The 16,273-nt window shown below is 40.3% G+C and overlaps 1 protein-coding gene across 1 annotated transcript in view; it reads right to left on the bottom strand.

The window, feature by feature from the left end:
- Nucleotides 1-16,273, bottom strand: part of LOC111864487 (DNA polymerase zeta catalytic subunit) — a 78,633-nt gene that overhangs the window by 49,909 nt on the left and 12,451 nt on the right. The window contains exons 3-4 of the mRNA XM_033751452.1: nt 11,353-11,466; nt 8,926-9,097 (exon numbers count right to left, since the gene is read on the bottom strand). Coding sequence (XP_033607343.1) covers nt 8,926-9,097; nt 11,353-11,466 — 286 coding nt within the window. The remainder of the gene's footprint in view (nt 1-8,925; nt 9,098-11,352; nt 11,467-16,273) is intronic.

Raw genomic sequence — 16,273 nt, 5'->3', positions numbered from 1 at the left:
TTCGGCCATATGACGTCAGTAGATTACATTAGATCACGCAGGAGGGAAGGCTGTCACCTTATAAAGGTGGTGACCAAAAATTATGTAAATAGAAGAACAATTTATATTTTAAATTTAATTTTAAAAAAATCTTTACACACGTGGAATGCGCGACATCATATGATGTCGTTCTTAAATTTGTCCTTACTTTTAACGTCATATGATGTCCCTAGATTAAATTAGATCATGCAGGAACGAAGGCTGTCTCCTTATAAAGGTGGTGACGAAAAATCATGTAAATAGAACAACAATTTATATTTTTAATATAATATTAAAAAAAACCTTACACGCGTGGAATCCACAACATCATATGATGACGTTCGGCCAGCTGCCCTAACTTTTAACGACATCATATGATGACGTTCGTCCGATAAAGGTTAAAAGGAACAGTTTGTTTAACACCCCTGCACAGATAAAGGCCTGAATGATATACTGACACTGTCTGGTTCCCTTGGATTAACTCCAGATCATGCATAAAATTGAAAAAACACAGTGGGCTCGATCCAATGTACAACTGGAACTTGGAGTTTTCAGTGGTAGACACAGGCTGACATAGTACCACAAAGAGTTAAAACAGTTTTCTCACTTATTTCTAATGTCGAGCAGGTAATTATATTACTACAAAAACCTCAACCTGACACTGTTCTGAGATCAGAACAGGTGACTTAAAAAATAGTAGCCACGGTAGCCATTACTCTACAATGTTTCACTTTGTCACAAAGCACAGCAAATAAAAATACTATGTTCAATGTTGGGCAATCCTGGGTATGAAGTGCATCTGCTTTCTATTACTCAGCCTGCTTTTCTCTGTAAATGCTACATCTTGTAATAACCCCTACCACATTCTCCTGAGTATGATTTCTTTAAAACATAAATATGTAATATTTCAAAAATGAAAATATACTATTCACCTATTTTCACATAAATGTGGACAAAGAGTTGGATAGATATAAGGAGATTACAAGCACCAGACATGTAGTTGTTTCCCTGGAGAATTAAAGAGAGAAGAATGCATAAAATGTGATACCATGACATTAGACAAGCTCTAAAGGAAGAAACGTAACAAGAACAATTAGTGAAAATAGAGATTTGGTAATATGGACATGAATTAAACATTAATAATAGCAGGATTACTTTGAGAACTTAAATGGGTTAGGAAATATNTATATATATATATATATATAATTCAATTCTAGTACAATTACCTTCCTCTGTTTAATTATCCCAATAATCGTATGTATATTAGGCATGAAATGTGTTTCACTTTTATCTACAGCTGCTGTTAATACATTTCTTGCTCTGTTAAATATTTAATTAGTTATGTTTCATATGCATGAAGACAAGCATGTAGATCTACACACATTACTGCCAAACTGTAACCAAAATTTTGAGTATGCTGATGAATTTCAGTAAACTCCCCAATAACAAATTCCATAAAATTTTGTTCAACAGATGTCAAACTGTTGTTATATATAGTGTGTTAGAACTGTGTTCATTAAAAGTACAAGATGTGAATTATTTTCAAAATTTCACTCTTTTTATTTAAAATAGTCTCCTTCTGAATCAATACATAGCTGGAATTGATTGAAAAGTTTTCGAAAGCAGTCACTGTACTCCTTTTGTGGAATCACATTTAAAAGGTCTCCTTTCATTGCCAACTTAACTTTAGGGAAAAACCAGAAATCTGCTGAAGCCAAATTGGCGATTACAGAGGATGATGAAGGACTGTGATCCTTTTTCTGGCCAAAAAATCGTGCATGATCTTCAATTTGTGGGGTGGGCCAATGTCGTCGAGAAGTGACCAGGAATTTTGCTCTCAATATTCAAGTCAAATTCTCGCCCACAAACGATTGAGGACTCCAAGATAATAATCATAATTCACTGTTTGATCTTCTGGCAGAAATTCCTTGTGAATGATTCCTTTGGAATCAAAGAAAATGGTTAGCAGTGTCTTTACTCGACTCTTTTGCATGCGCACTTTCTTTGGTTTCAGCTTCTTTGGGTTCAACCATGCTGCACTCTGCTACTTTGTGAGAGGCTCATATTGAAAACACCAAGTCTCGTCACCAGTAACAATCGCTTCTGTACATTTTCTATCACTTTGGGTCGACCGTAACATGTCTTTGCAGTGTTCCACCCTGGCATGTTTTTCATCAACTGACAGCACGTGCAGTACAAACCGTGCACAAACCTTCTGTTTGCCCAAATCATTGGTCAAAATTTGATGCACAGTACTTTTTGCTATTTCCAAAAGCTCCTCGATGAGTCTTGCAAAAACACATCGGTCTGATGCAAGGATTTTGGTCATTTTTTCACATTTTTTTCAGTGCGACTTGTCCTTGGCTTTGATGCACGTCGAGTGTCTTCAATGTCCTCCCTGCCGTCACCAAATACAACATACCACTGAAAAATGTTCGAGTGACTCAAACAATCACTACAATACACACTTTTCATAATTCGTATGCTTCTCCAGCTGTTTTGCATAACTTCAAACAAAATTTGATGTTTGCTATGTTCTACCACCATTTTTTGATTAGCGTCAGATCAGTGCTGCTACATTCAAGGTCAGAACCCATGATGCAGCGATGCTTGCGCTTTGAAATTATAGACAGATACAGCTGAAACTTCAAGAATCATAACGCCAAAACTAGCCAACAGATGACATTGCAGGGCAAGATTTAAAAAAATGAGTCCTAATGGATCCTGGACACACTGTGTATGTAGACGAATTGAAGGCAGCTAGGCATGGCAAAGTTAACAGGCATATTTTTGGAGCTTTTTGTTATGAATGTGCCAGATATAAAGGTGATAAATAAACAATCCCTGGGGAGTACAAGCACAATACACATAAGAGAGTTGGGGCATAGATACAAGATGAGTATTTTGGGAGAAAAGAGAAAATCAACTGGTTAAATAGGTGGATAATTTCATTTATTTGGGAATAGGCAGGAAAACAGAGAGATCAATCTAAGTGTATAAAACAGTTCTGAAATTTATCAGTTTATAAAAGGAATAATACAGGGGCTATTCGGAAAGTAAACTCCAGAAAGCTGTTAAGAAAACAAGCAATGAGAAAATAAACTTATTACATACAAAAAATACATATATACTTAAGCTGCTTCTCAACGTGGTCACCACCAGAACTGAGGCCCTTGTCATATTAGGGAATAAGTTTCTGTATACCTGTGCTAAAGTAGTCTGCTGCCTGTGAGCAAAGCCATGTTTTGACACCTTCCATCAGCTCCTCATTATGTTGAAATGCTGTGATCTCAACTAGTTCTTCATTTAGGTAAAGAGGTGGCAGACACTCAGAGCAAGATTAGGGCTGTAAGGAGGGTGGTCAGACAATTCCCAGTTGAAATGCTCCAGCAGCGTTTAAGTACAAACAGCTGCATGCAGATGCGAACTGTCATTAAGGAACACTCCGTGTCTTTTGTTCTGAATGGTCCTACAGAGTTTTTTGAGTGTTCCGCAGTACACTTGCAACACTGTGGTTCTTTGTAGCACAAATTCCACCATCAGCACTCCATTCTTGTCCTGTCCCAGCTCTGGTGGGCAGATCCCATATGTTTAAAATTTCTTGGCTTGTTTGGTGAATGTGTGTGCATCCACTGCTTTGACTGAAATTCACAAACGTTTCATCACCTGTTACTCGTATGATAAGACCGCGAAAACATTGCCATCATTGTGGTATTGCTCTATAAAAGTCAAAGCTGAAGCAATTCTCTGTGTTTTGTGAGCACCCATGAACATTTTCAGAATCCATCTTGTGCAAAACTTGTGGCAGTTTAGCCTAACTGTGAAAATCATGTAGAGAAGAGTGCATGAAATTTGTGGAAATTCACACAGAAGTTCTAAAATTCTCTTTCATAAATTTTTTGCTCAGCATTTTGAACAAGATCATCACTCACTACAGATGGCCAGTGACCATATTGCTCTTCATCGTGAACATTTGACACCACTGTCTTAGAGTTCCCTTTTTTTTTTCCTTGGCACTACAGCCCCAGTGGGCCTAGGTCTACCTCCATGAACTCCGCTCACTTTGGTCTTTCTAGATCTTACACATACGGTAGGACTCCTTGGGCGAGTGATCAGCTTGTCGCAAGGCCTCTACCTGTACACAAACACAGAAGACACACACAAACATCCATGCCCTGAGTGGGATTCGAACCCACGATCCCGGCTCCCAAGCGAGCGAAGACAGTGCATGCCTTTACAGTTCCCTTACTCATTACATTTTGACCAATAACTGCACAAAATTCATGATGAATTTCTGCAGGACTCATTTTGCAGCTGGTGGAATTATTAATTGTAGGACACATCATAACTTAGTTTGCAGAGACAACGACAAACACTAGGTGACAAGTGATGTGACCATTTACAAGTCATGTATGTGTGAGATCTCCCCCTCTCCTACATTAGTGGCCTAAAATAAACAGATGTTACTTTCCAAATAGCCCTTGTATGAAACACAGGTATGCCAGAACAACACAAAACAACCTCTAAAACATGTACTAAACTGATATTAACATATAGAGTGGGGCGCAGAAACTTCATTTTTGTGAAGACGCATTGTGAATGGAGGGGAGGTCGCAGAAAATTGGGGACAGGCTTGGCGAACACAGCAGTCATGGAAGTTTCTGTCTAATATCCCTCAGTAGGAAACATGAGGTGGACGAGTGAGCAGCGTGCGTTTGCTGTTGAAGCCTATTTTTCGAACAACCATTCCTCCATGGCGGTGCAGAGTGTGTTCCGTACTTACTTCGGAATTAAGCCCAGAGGTCCGGTTCCTGACCGGAAATCGATTGTTTTGTGGGTAGAGAACTTTAGGACGAAAAATCATCAGGATGACAACGGACCGTTGCGACGCCAGAAAATGTGGAGGCAGTTTGACAGTCAATTTTGAGATCTACAAGACGCTCCGCTCGCAAACATGCAGTCGCCCTAGACATATCCAATCGTTCAATGCGCTGAATTCTTCACAAACATCTTCATTTCCATCCCTGCAAGATGGTTGTTGTGCAACTATTGTCACCACATGATTTCCATAACCGAATAACAGCGTGCGAAACGTTATTGGAAACTTTAACCCCTAACGCACTTGTTTTCTTTATTGATGAGGCACATTTTCACCTATCTGGATATGTCAACAAGCAGAATATGCGCTATTCGAGTGGTAACAATCCCAGAGAGCTCCATGAGAGGCCACTTCACAGGGATAAGGTGACAGTATGGTGCACATTGTCAAGAGTTGGAGTTATTGGCCTCTTATTTTTTTGAAGAAGACAATCATGCAGTTACTGTCAATTCACAGAGGTACGTGGACATGATTAAAAACTTTTTCGAACAGCTCTTGAAGAAATGCATCTAGGAAATGTCTGGTCCCACAGCCCACACAGCCTGAGCTTTGATGACAGTTTTGACGGCACAGTTCCCTGGACAGTTCATCTCGCTTCGAGGTGACATCCTGTGGGCAGTGCACTCACCTGATCTAATGCCCTGTGATTTTCCTTTATGGGGATACCTCAGGGCAGAGGTTTTTAAACATCGCCCCGACAAACCTCCTTCAGCTGAAGAATGTTATTCAGCAGGAAGTAGCCCAAATTCCGGTGCACATGGTGGAACGTGCAGAGGGGAACTTCAGAAAACGGTTGCATCAGTGCATAGAGAAAGGTGGCCACCACCTTCAAAATATTTTGTTTAAAACTACATGATTTAAAACTTTAAAATATGTTCTTTCATTAGCTAAACATAAATTTTGTCTATCAGCAATAATTTTTCTTTTATTCGCCTTCAAAAAAAGGAAGTTTCTGCGCCCCACCCTGTATAATGCCAATACACAAAACTCTACTAAGAGAAGTGAAAGAAAAGCGAACCGATGAACATAAAACTTCTCAAAGAAGTATTTGGGGAAAAACAGAAAGAATAATTACAATGGTTTGATCATGTAAAAAGATAAGACAGAAGATGGTTACTGAGAAATGTATTTGAATTAAGATACCTATGGGGCAATGTAGAACAAGATATTTAGCCAGGTACTGGAAGGTAACATGAAGAAATGAAAAAACTGTCCTGTAATGCCTGAAGGGGGTGACGGGGTGGTTAAACAAAATGATGCTAAATTACTCCGTTGCCATCCTTTCGCTGGCTGATCCCACCTTCATTGGTACCACTTTGTGATGGCGTAGAGCGGGTGCGTGGGTTCTGCCCCGTCTCTACCCACTACCTGTCACACCCTCAAGACGGGTGTTATTTGATTAACCTCAACTAGGATTCTCCTGGCTCTGAAACTTTTTCATTGCATACAGCTGCCATTGGCTGCCTGGGGTCAATTCTGCCTTCATCAGGACTAGGATAGCTCCGGATCGGTCGGGGAAGGGTTCTGTTCAGGGCGGTAAATCTCAACTCTGAGTACATCCTATCCTAATAACTCAGGTATATTTACACCCTTATTTACAATAATATACGTACTTACAGTAATAACAATGCTGACTTTCAGTCGGGACTACATAGTGTCTTTACTTTGCCAGGCCATCACTTCATTATGATCTGCTCTTCTAGAGTGTATGACTTGAGTCCGTCTCTCTTTTCTTCTCCTAATTCGGCTCGTGAGGCTATACGAGTTTACTCGTTCAACGTGAACCTTTTTCCTCTTGTCATTCCTTACCACTCATTTCACAGATCAACCCTATCCTATCATAATGCTTCACCCTTAAAATATTCTGCTCCTAGAGCTCTCAATACTAAAAAGCTTGTTTATCACAAAATCCGTGGTCACAACCATGAACAACAAATATGCGCGCTCTGCATACTACCAGCAATTTGTAACACACAATGTAACGACAGCCATATTTACCACACCAGCAACCCCGGCAATCACTTATTATACTATTTCTCCTATCCTACTCTAAGGCTCGCAGGGCACACTGGAGATTGCACTTCAACAATTTCACAAACAATAATAAATTTGAACAACATGGCTAGTATGAGTAAACTGACTTACTTGGGATAGAGACACAGACGAACACCACCACTTGTAGCACCCATGCCAAACAGAGCCTTTGGCTGCTTGTCAAATATTACGTTTTTTTTATCAGTCCGCTCAACGTCTTTTTTTTCTCTCTCTTTATACTATAAAGCTGCTAACACAGCTGCTTCCCCAAAAGTAAAGCTACCTCCTCCTTTTTTTGCCCTTAAATTACGACCGGTGGGTTCCCATTGGCTAACACCTTTTTGTCATGGACAAATCCGTGGCATCTCATCCTTGTGTAACTAGGAACTTCATTCACTCATTCATTACGCACTGATGCCGACTAAGTACATTGTTGACCTAGTTACACCGTCTATGTGTTGCCATCCTTAGCTGGATCATTGTGAAAACTCTTTTGCAATTGTTGTAACATTTGGGGCCATGCCTCAAATTTCCCTTTTCGAAATTTGCGGCATAACATGTCCAAATATCAAAATGGAAAAAAGATTGTGGAAAGAATAGATTATGTTCTTGCTCACCAACCTGTATAAAATGTAAGCAATGCATGACAAAAATAAGTGAGAGAGAAGAATTGAAAGGACTCATCAGAAGACAGCAGTCTGACAAATACATCAGTGAATCATGATGATAAATACATAAGGCAGATAAAAAGTAGTGACATCACCTCTATAGTTCTGAAATGACTATATTACCTGAGGTAAACACACTTACATTCCTTCAATATAATCGCCCCCCATGTGTTCCACCTTCTGCCAAATTTGTGGAAGGCATCATATGTGTCCAGCAGTGACTGGCCTCAGCATGAATAATTTCCTCTCTTGTGTTGTAAGGTGTCCTTTGCAGTGGTTCTTTCATTTTGACAAAGAGATCATAATCGCACGGACTCATATCGGCTGAGTATGGTGGGTGTTACAGTATCTTCCATTGTCAGCGGCAAAGATCCTTGACAGCGTCAGCAGTCTGAGCCCTTCCACTGTCATGAAAGATGATGGGGTTTGTTGCCAACAAGTATCGTCGCTTTCTCCTGAGTGCTGAACTAAGACGATTATGCAGAAAACTGCAGTAGTAGGCAGCGTTTACTGTCTGTCATTGCGGTACAGTGTGGTGTAGTATCACTCCATCAATGTCATATGCCACAATGAACATCGCATGCGCATTACTCTGTGTAGGGTGCACTTTCTTTGGATGAGAAGAGCCAGGATGCTTCCATTCATTTGATTTCGCTTCAAGTGCAGTTCATATGAGCGAGCCCAAGTTTCATAGCAAGTCGTCACCTTCCTTCTGGTACCTATTCAACAATTCCTGTGCAACTGCATAACGCTGCCATTGTTGCACCTCGGACATTTTACGGGGTACCCAACGCACTGCAATTTTGTGGCATTGAAGAATATTGTGCAGAATGTGGAGCACGGTTTGGTGACAAGCCTACCTCAGCAGCTAACTCCCGCTCAGCCCATCTGCGATCAACATTCAGCAAAGAAGCAAGAAGGTGAATTGTGTGGTTGTCCTGAATGGCATTCTTCCCTTCACGGAACAATTTCACCCATCGTGCCACTGTGCAATATGGCAAAGCAGCGTCACCACATGATTCTCGCAGTCCCTGATAACAGTTTTGTGCACTACGACCTTGTACAACTTAAATTTTTATCCAGGAGCACTGTTCTTGTTTCATAAACACGTTGTTAGGGTGCTTCAACTGGGCTCCTGCACTTCAAGACAATGCACAATGCAACTCAATGAAACACAACCAGAGCCACTCACTGCACTACTTCAACTGAACTTCTGCTATCAGCTACAGATGGCGCTAGTGCCACCTGATGCACATATTTCATGTTATAGCAGTGTTGCCACTACTTTTTATCCAACACTTGTATATGAATAATGAATACAATTACCATTAACCTGGTGTCCAGAATTTCTTGTAGCATCTGTGGTAGAATGCCCTTCCTTATCCCATCATTCACAAATGCTACTCCACAGGGTGATATGTTGATACTGCTCTCCAATTTTACCAGATGTGCAGGAGGAACTTTAAGCTGGGTGCAGCCAAATAGAAATGGAGTTGCCCTACAAAACATTGCCATCCATAAATTATGCATAAATCTCATAGGAACCTGAATAAAATTGTATCAGGTTCCAATAACATCAATGAATAAAAGTATGTATTACTTCTAACATAATTTAGTACATAAACACAGCACTGAAATGATGTAATGATGTGTAGTGTGATAAAAAGCTTCCAACACTTGGAGTAACCTGCTGCCTCAATCCTGAAGTTGGAGAAAGCAGATTCCCCAAAATGCTGGTGTTTATCTGCCATATTACGTGCTATTTCATCGCATAAGACAGCAACCTTTACAGTCACTGCCATGAGAACCTCAACATGCACATATATTATTTATGTTTGCAATATAAGACCGAAATGAATGACAAGAAACCAACAAAAGGAAATAGCTGTGTGAAGAAATAAGGAGCTGAAGATAATTTTGTTGGCTGTTGAAATGATTCAATTTTCTTGTGATATGGAATTAAAAATGTCCCCAGAAGAAAAATAAAAGAATGAATACATGAGGTGATGAGTACTGGTACATACACAAATTTGCAAGTGCAGAACACATGACAGCATAATAAGAAAGGTAATAATAGAGATAAAGTAAAGAATAAAGCTGTCCCCATAAATAAACATGGGGGAGTAAAATACAGCTCCATATGTACGAAGGTCATGCCGAAAGAAATGAGCTACTTTATTTTTTTGCAACCTGGGAACAGCAGATGGAAGAGAGTATGGTGGTAGGTGGAACCAGTGTTAAGCTTGAGTGTCTTGTGACGTCAACAGCTTGCATCACATGACCAGTATCACTTCTAACAAAATGGCCAACAATGATATGTCGTTTCACCAACGTGCTGTCATCGAATTTATTGTGAAAGAGGAAATCCCTGCTGCAAAAATTCACCACAGATTTCAGTGTGCTTATGGAAGTGTGTGCATGGGTGTGAGCAGTGTTCGAAGAAGGGTGAAACATTTTAAAGATGGGAACACCAGCATTGAAGATGAGCCTCGGAGCGGTCATCCTCGAACAGCCTCAACTGAACGCAACAAGGAAAGAGTGGATGAGATCATTCAAGATGACAGGCATGTGACTGTGGACACAACAGCCCGAAAACTTGGAATAGGGCACAGTGCAGTACAGGAGATGATTGAAAGCTTGGGCTATAGGAAAGTTTGTGCTCGTTGGGTCCTGCGGTTATTGACCGAAGATCACAAAGGTCAGTGAAAAGCCATCACCTCAGAACTGCTGCAGAGATATCGACACAAAGGCGATGATTTTTTACTCTGTATTGTGACAGGTGACAAAAGCTGGTTTCACCATTTCGAGCCTGAAACAAAACGGCAGAGTATGGAATGGCACCATTTGCATTCTCCATCAAAAAAGAAGGCAAACACAGTGCCATCAGCTGTGAAGGTGATGGGCACAGTCTTCTGGGATGCAGAGGGGTTTATTCCGGCCGAATTCCTGGAACCTGGCCAAACCATCAATGCTGCTCGTTATGTCCAGACGCTGCACAAGCTTCATTGTGCATTGTGCAATAAATGTCCGGGACGAAACATCATCATCCTGCATGACAATTCTCGCCCCAATGCCGCTCGCCTCACATTGGAAGCAATTGCAAAGATGGGGTGGGAAGTTCTTCCACACCCCTCCTATAGGCCTGATCTGGCACCCTCCGACTACCATTTTTTTGGTTTCGTGAAGGATCAGCTGCATGGACAACGTTCTGAGACAAGGTAGGCAATTCAGGAAGCAGTGCGTCAGTGTCTTCAGATGGCTGGAACAGAATTTTACAGACGGGGAACTTTCAAACTCCCAGAACGCTGGGAGAAAAGTGTACAAAGAAGTGGCGATTATGTGGAAAAATAAAGAAAGGTCTGTAGATTGAGGTGGGGTATTTGGTTTGTCAATAACAAAGCATGTTACTTTACAAAAAATTGTTGCTCATGACTTTCAGTACGACCCTCGTAGTTAACCTTTTACTACATGGACAGAAGTGGTCAGTTTCACACTCCAGTCATATTAGTAGCTACCAGTATCCATGGCACTGGGTGGAATGTACAGATAGTCAGGACACTGTGGTGTAGACAGAATTCCTGCTCAGGAGCCAGGAACTGAATCATGGTCATCCAGCCACAGCCAGTCACTGTACTGATTGAGTTACACTACAATCACAACTGCTGCTGTTAGTGGTACCATGACTACTACACTTACTCCTAACAACAACAACAACAACAACAACAACAAAGACAATAACAGTAACAGACTTACTGTCCCAGATGTTCCACCTTTCCAAGGCAGGTTGAGAAGCAGTAGTTGTAGGCAATGATAACTGATGGATACAAACTCTGAAAATCCAGCACAATTACTGGATCACTGTAAAACCTAAGCAGAACAAAATCAAATATGATTCTGGTTTTTCAGAAAATGAAAACATATATGAAACTACATTGCAAAAAAAAAAGTCATAAATTCATTAGATAACCTTTGCAGTTCAGACACTATGTCAATGGGTAAGTTTATACACTTTCTGAAAGACTCTAGAAACACTAAGATGCCTCATATTATTAATACCTATCTGTGACAGCCATCTACTTACTGCACAAAAAATGCAACACTACTGCACACTGTGCAAAATGTGAGCTGGAATTTAAAAGAAGTTATTGATTTTGGAACCTGGGCAGAAGTTTTATAAACACTTTCCAAAATACTGCATGATTTTTGGTAAATTTAATGTTTGGACATGAAAGGCTTGATATACATATTTGTTTATAATTAAAGGTTTTATATATGTTTTTCTCTCACTTGGAATAAAGATAACAGTAAGCTTGACAGGTAAGAGAATTAATAAGCAAGGCAAATGTTAAACTTGGCAGTCTTATTCTTTAAAATATTAAAATTAATTTTTCATTTATGTAAAATATATCATCTGCAAGAGTTATTTTGTCAGCTAAACAGGGTCTCAGTTTCTCTGGAGTGTAACAGGACTCCCCTTCACTGATAACATATACTTGACACCTTGCAGTTTACTGACCCATTTTTGCAGGCACTTTTGATGACTGAACCCATAGTGACTGGTCATGACGAAAACATGAAAGATATACTTGGCCAGAGGGATGCAAAAATGTTGGTTAAATTTCACTATCATTCACTTATAACACACAGAGAGGCCACTTTTTGTCATACTGACAAGCTGCAAATCTTGTTGGATTTTCCTAAGTGACAAGCTTTTTGGAAGAACAATAAAAATTTGAACCTCTTTAATCCTCTTTCCTGTTATGTTACATTTTTCCTTTAACTCTACTACCATTTCACCTTCACCCTAGCTGTCACTACCAATGAAGCCTGATAAACTGAATGCTTCTCTTATCATGACTCGCTGACTTATAGAATGTCTTCTTTGAATACTTCAATTAAGATATTTAAGTGGAAAGTGCTGATTCTTCTAATGATTCCAGAGTCTTCTTCAAAAAAGAAACAATACTGTCTACTCAATTTTAAAAGTGCTCAAGTGTTTCTACTCGTTTATGTAATTTTCTAAGGTTGAAGAGACAGCCATTTCATTTGTGAAACTTTGGACTAATATGCAATAGCATTTCTATGTTTCTCACAGAGCCTTCACAATTTCTGAAAGCTTGGTACCCTTTTACCATCCAGTCCAACATGCATTCCATGTTTTTCTTGGAACTTGCACAATGGCCCACATACAAGGGATTGCAACACTGTTTTAAACACGAAGATCTTTGACACAGCACCCGCCACCAAACTTGAAAAAATATAAATTAATTTTGTATTTCACCAAACCACTACAGAATTTGACAGACAAAGAAATATAACTTAACTGTACTGAAGGGCTGGATGAGTCATGACACAATGAATCATGTTTGTGTAGGTCACAACATGACTCATCATGCATAATATTACCACTGACAGGCAGAGATCACATCACATATTCTCTTCAATCTCATGTTCTGGCATGGTACTTCCAAAGATGTACCAAAATGATGACCATGTGATGTGAGAAAAATTTGCATAAATGTGGCTAATCATATTCTCATGTGACAGTGATTAGAGACAGGGTTCAGTACTAATAACTCTCATTTATTGTTCACAATCTTTTTAACACTCCTGCTTGGTTAAATGCAGGTTCGCTTCACATACATGTTGCTGAGTTTTGGGCTCTAAATACAGAAACTCCTCTTGTCAGTTTGTGGCCTCTCTGCATATCATTTGGTTGTGGACTGAGCAGAAAATACTGCTCCCCACAGTTCCTTGACTGTTGTGTGCATATGGCTGATGATTGGTGCCTGACATTGATTAGTAATGGATGCCGTGATATTTGTAATTACAAACTTTGACTTTTAAGGGTCATGTCACATCTCCCTCATCTTATGACTGCCTATCCCAAGATCCCTAAAGGCACAACGCCATTTCCTCCACATTATGTCTACGATTACTTTCACAAATGGAGCTAAAATGACATACTGGTACTGACTTTTCTCCTTCTGCTTTGGACATTGTCCAGCCTTCATTTTCAGTCATTCAACTGCTCCCTCCTTAGAGCAGTATGTTCTATCTAGCATTGCCCTCCTAGGGGTGCATATCCATTAGCACGCTTCCACTGCTGGAGGTCTCCTTGAATTTTCCTTTCAGGGCTGAACTCCTGTTCCTGCCCTACAAACTCCAGCTACACACTTTTCTGCTGCCCATCATACATGAGAAAGAATGAGAGGAGCTTTTTCACCCTTCAGTTGTATCATGTGGTGCCCCATATCCATGAAAGAATCATGGGCACCCAAGGCATCCAGCCAAAGGATGAACACATCTGCAATTCTGGTGATGAACACCCATGACAGCAGCAGGTGCCACCCAAGGGTCACTTTTACCAGTGCCTCCTTCAAGATAGGGAGCATCTCTCCCAATGCTATATGCAGCACATATGGCAGCCCTGCAGCGATATCGACTGGTGACTGTCACTGATGACCCAGCATCAATGGTCAGTAGCCATGATTTTGTCGCCTATTCCTCCTTTGGCATTTAGGCTGTCATCTCTCTGCCTTGCCAACATGCTGAGTGTGTAGAAAGACAGGAGTGATGGCACCAACACCTTCTTGGCACCATCCTCCACTCAATTCTGGGTGTATTACTGTCAGAAGTCTCCCCTAAGATGGTAGATGTCCCCACATTGACAGTATATGGGTCATCCAGTCCTGCTGCACTTGACCCCTAGCAACCATGTTCTTAAGTGCACTCCATCCCATTCCTTATTGCCCACAGCCTTGCTTCAAACTTTGCAATCTCTACCCTCAGGCCTCCATCCTGTCTTTACATATTAGGAGAGGAAACTCCACCTCTTGGTCTCTTAACCCACTGACAAATGAAAAGTAATGGGGCAGCCCAAGAAGGGCCCAGTGGGCCGACTTTTCAATGGTGGTGGCAAACCCTTGCTGAGATTCACCAACTAATTGGGTCCTATTTTGGGGCTGGGGAAAGAAATATGCAGCTGAGCCTGGATGATGTCTTCATAAGTTGCTTCTGTAGGGATGCTATGCAGGACACAGACAGTCTGCACCCATAGGATGGCCAGTAGATGTGTGGCTTTCTTCTGGTCAGTCCAGTTGCTGTGTCCTGTCACGGCCTTAAAACTGACACATAAAACAAGGTCCAGGACATGGACCCATTAAATGCTGGTGGCTTTATCTGCTCTAGCTGCTGTGTTTTTGCAACATTCTTGACCCACTTAGGTGTAAACTTCTGCCAGTTGTGTTTTGAGCACATGCCATATGGCTTGTACCAGCACCCTTCATCACTTGTTTCCTGATTCATTTTTCTTAGATCCTCATGTCAAGTTTCTTTATGAAGGCTCTGAGACTGTATATCAACAGATACGTTCAATGGTTTATGTCCCGTCATGTCTTGAACTTCAATGTTCTGGTCCCCCACTTATTTACTGATAAGTTCTTCAAATTCAGTCTGGACACAGTGGATAGCATCCAGTGCAGCCTCAATTTTTTCTTTCGTGTTATTTAAGGAAGTCACTGTTTTGTTTATCGCATGTTTCAACCTGTTCATGATTGGATGTTGTCAATTCCAATCTGCAATCCGATCCTAATTCTGCAACCAATTGTTACATGACAGTGACTAAACATGCACCTTGAATTGATAACTGAATTTACTGGACAAAGATTACTCTTATTTACAAATAATTACATACATTACAAGAATTTATAATCATTCACAATCTCATATCACTCTTGCTTGGTTCTTTATTGATTGCCTTCACAGACATGTAGCTAAGTTTTGGGCTCTGAATACAAGGACTCCTCTGTCAGCCCGTGGGCTCTCTCTGTATACGACTTTGTTGTGGATGGGTTAGAAAGTACTGCCCCCCAAGAGTTCCTTGATTGTTGTGGAGAAATGTGGGTGTTGGTGATTGGGGCCTGATGCTGCCTAGGATGGATCTGCAATACCTCTGACTCAACATTCTGACTTTTAGGCAACATGACATACACTTTCATAACTACAACGAGAATTTAAGGTCAAAATGTTTATGTGCCTTAAGATATTGTGGGTGGCATACCTAATGGCTGTTCCACTTACAAACTTTCAATCAGTACAGGAATAATATACTGTCACAATCCAGGGGTGTGACTACAGGCAGGGTTTGGATTGTTCAATGGCTTTACTTACCATTTATATATGCAACTCAGAACTTGCAGCACCACTGCTAATCTACACACTTTACAAATCACTATAGGACCTGCTAAGCCTTTTCCAGCCTGCTGTGTACGTATTATGTTATAAACTAGGTGGATAATAGCTGTATGGTGAACTGACAAAGAGAATGCTGCATACTAGGGAACCATAGAAATAAATAATATTGACCTTCAGTCCAGTAATCAACAATATCAAACAGTAAGGAAAATCAACAAGCATACGATGGCAGATTTTGTCACAAAATTAAGTAATGAATCATGGGACAATGTATTTGACAGCAATAATATTGATTCTAAATTTAATTGCTTTCTGAACACATACTTGAGGATCTTTTATTCAAGCTTTCCCTTAAAAATAGTCAAAAATGAAAATAAAAACAAATCCACCTGGATAACAATTGGAATAAAAACTTCATGTAAACACAAAAGACAACTATATTTGGCCAGTAGGGACAGTAATGATCCAAGACTAAAAA

The sequence above is a fragment of the Cryptotermes secundus genome, unplaced genomic scaffold, assembly GCF_002891405.2.
Source record: "Cryptotermes secundus unplaced genomic scaffold, Csec_1.0 scaffold824, whole genome shotgun sequence".
Taxonomy (NCBI): Eukaryota; Metazoa; Arthropoda; class Insecta; order Blattodea; family Kalotermitidae; genus Cryptotermes; species Cryptotermes secundus.
The sequence above is the reverse complement of the archived record's forward strand: the minus strand, read 5'-3'. Positions and strand labels throughout refer to the sequence as shown.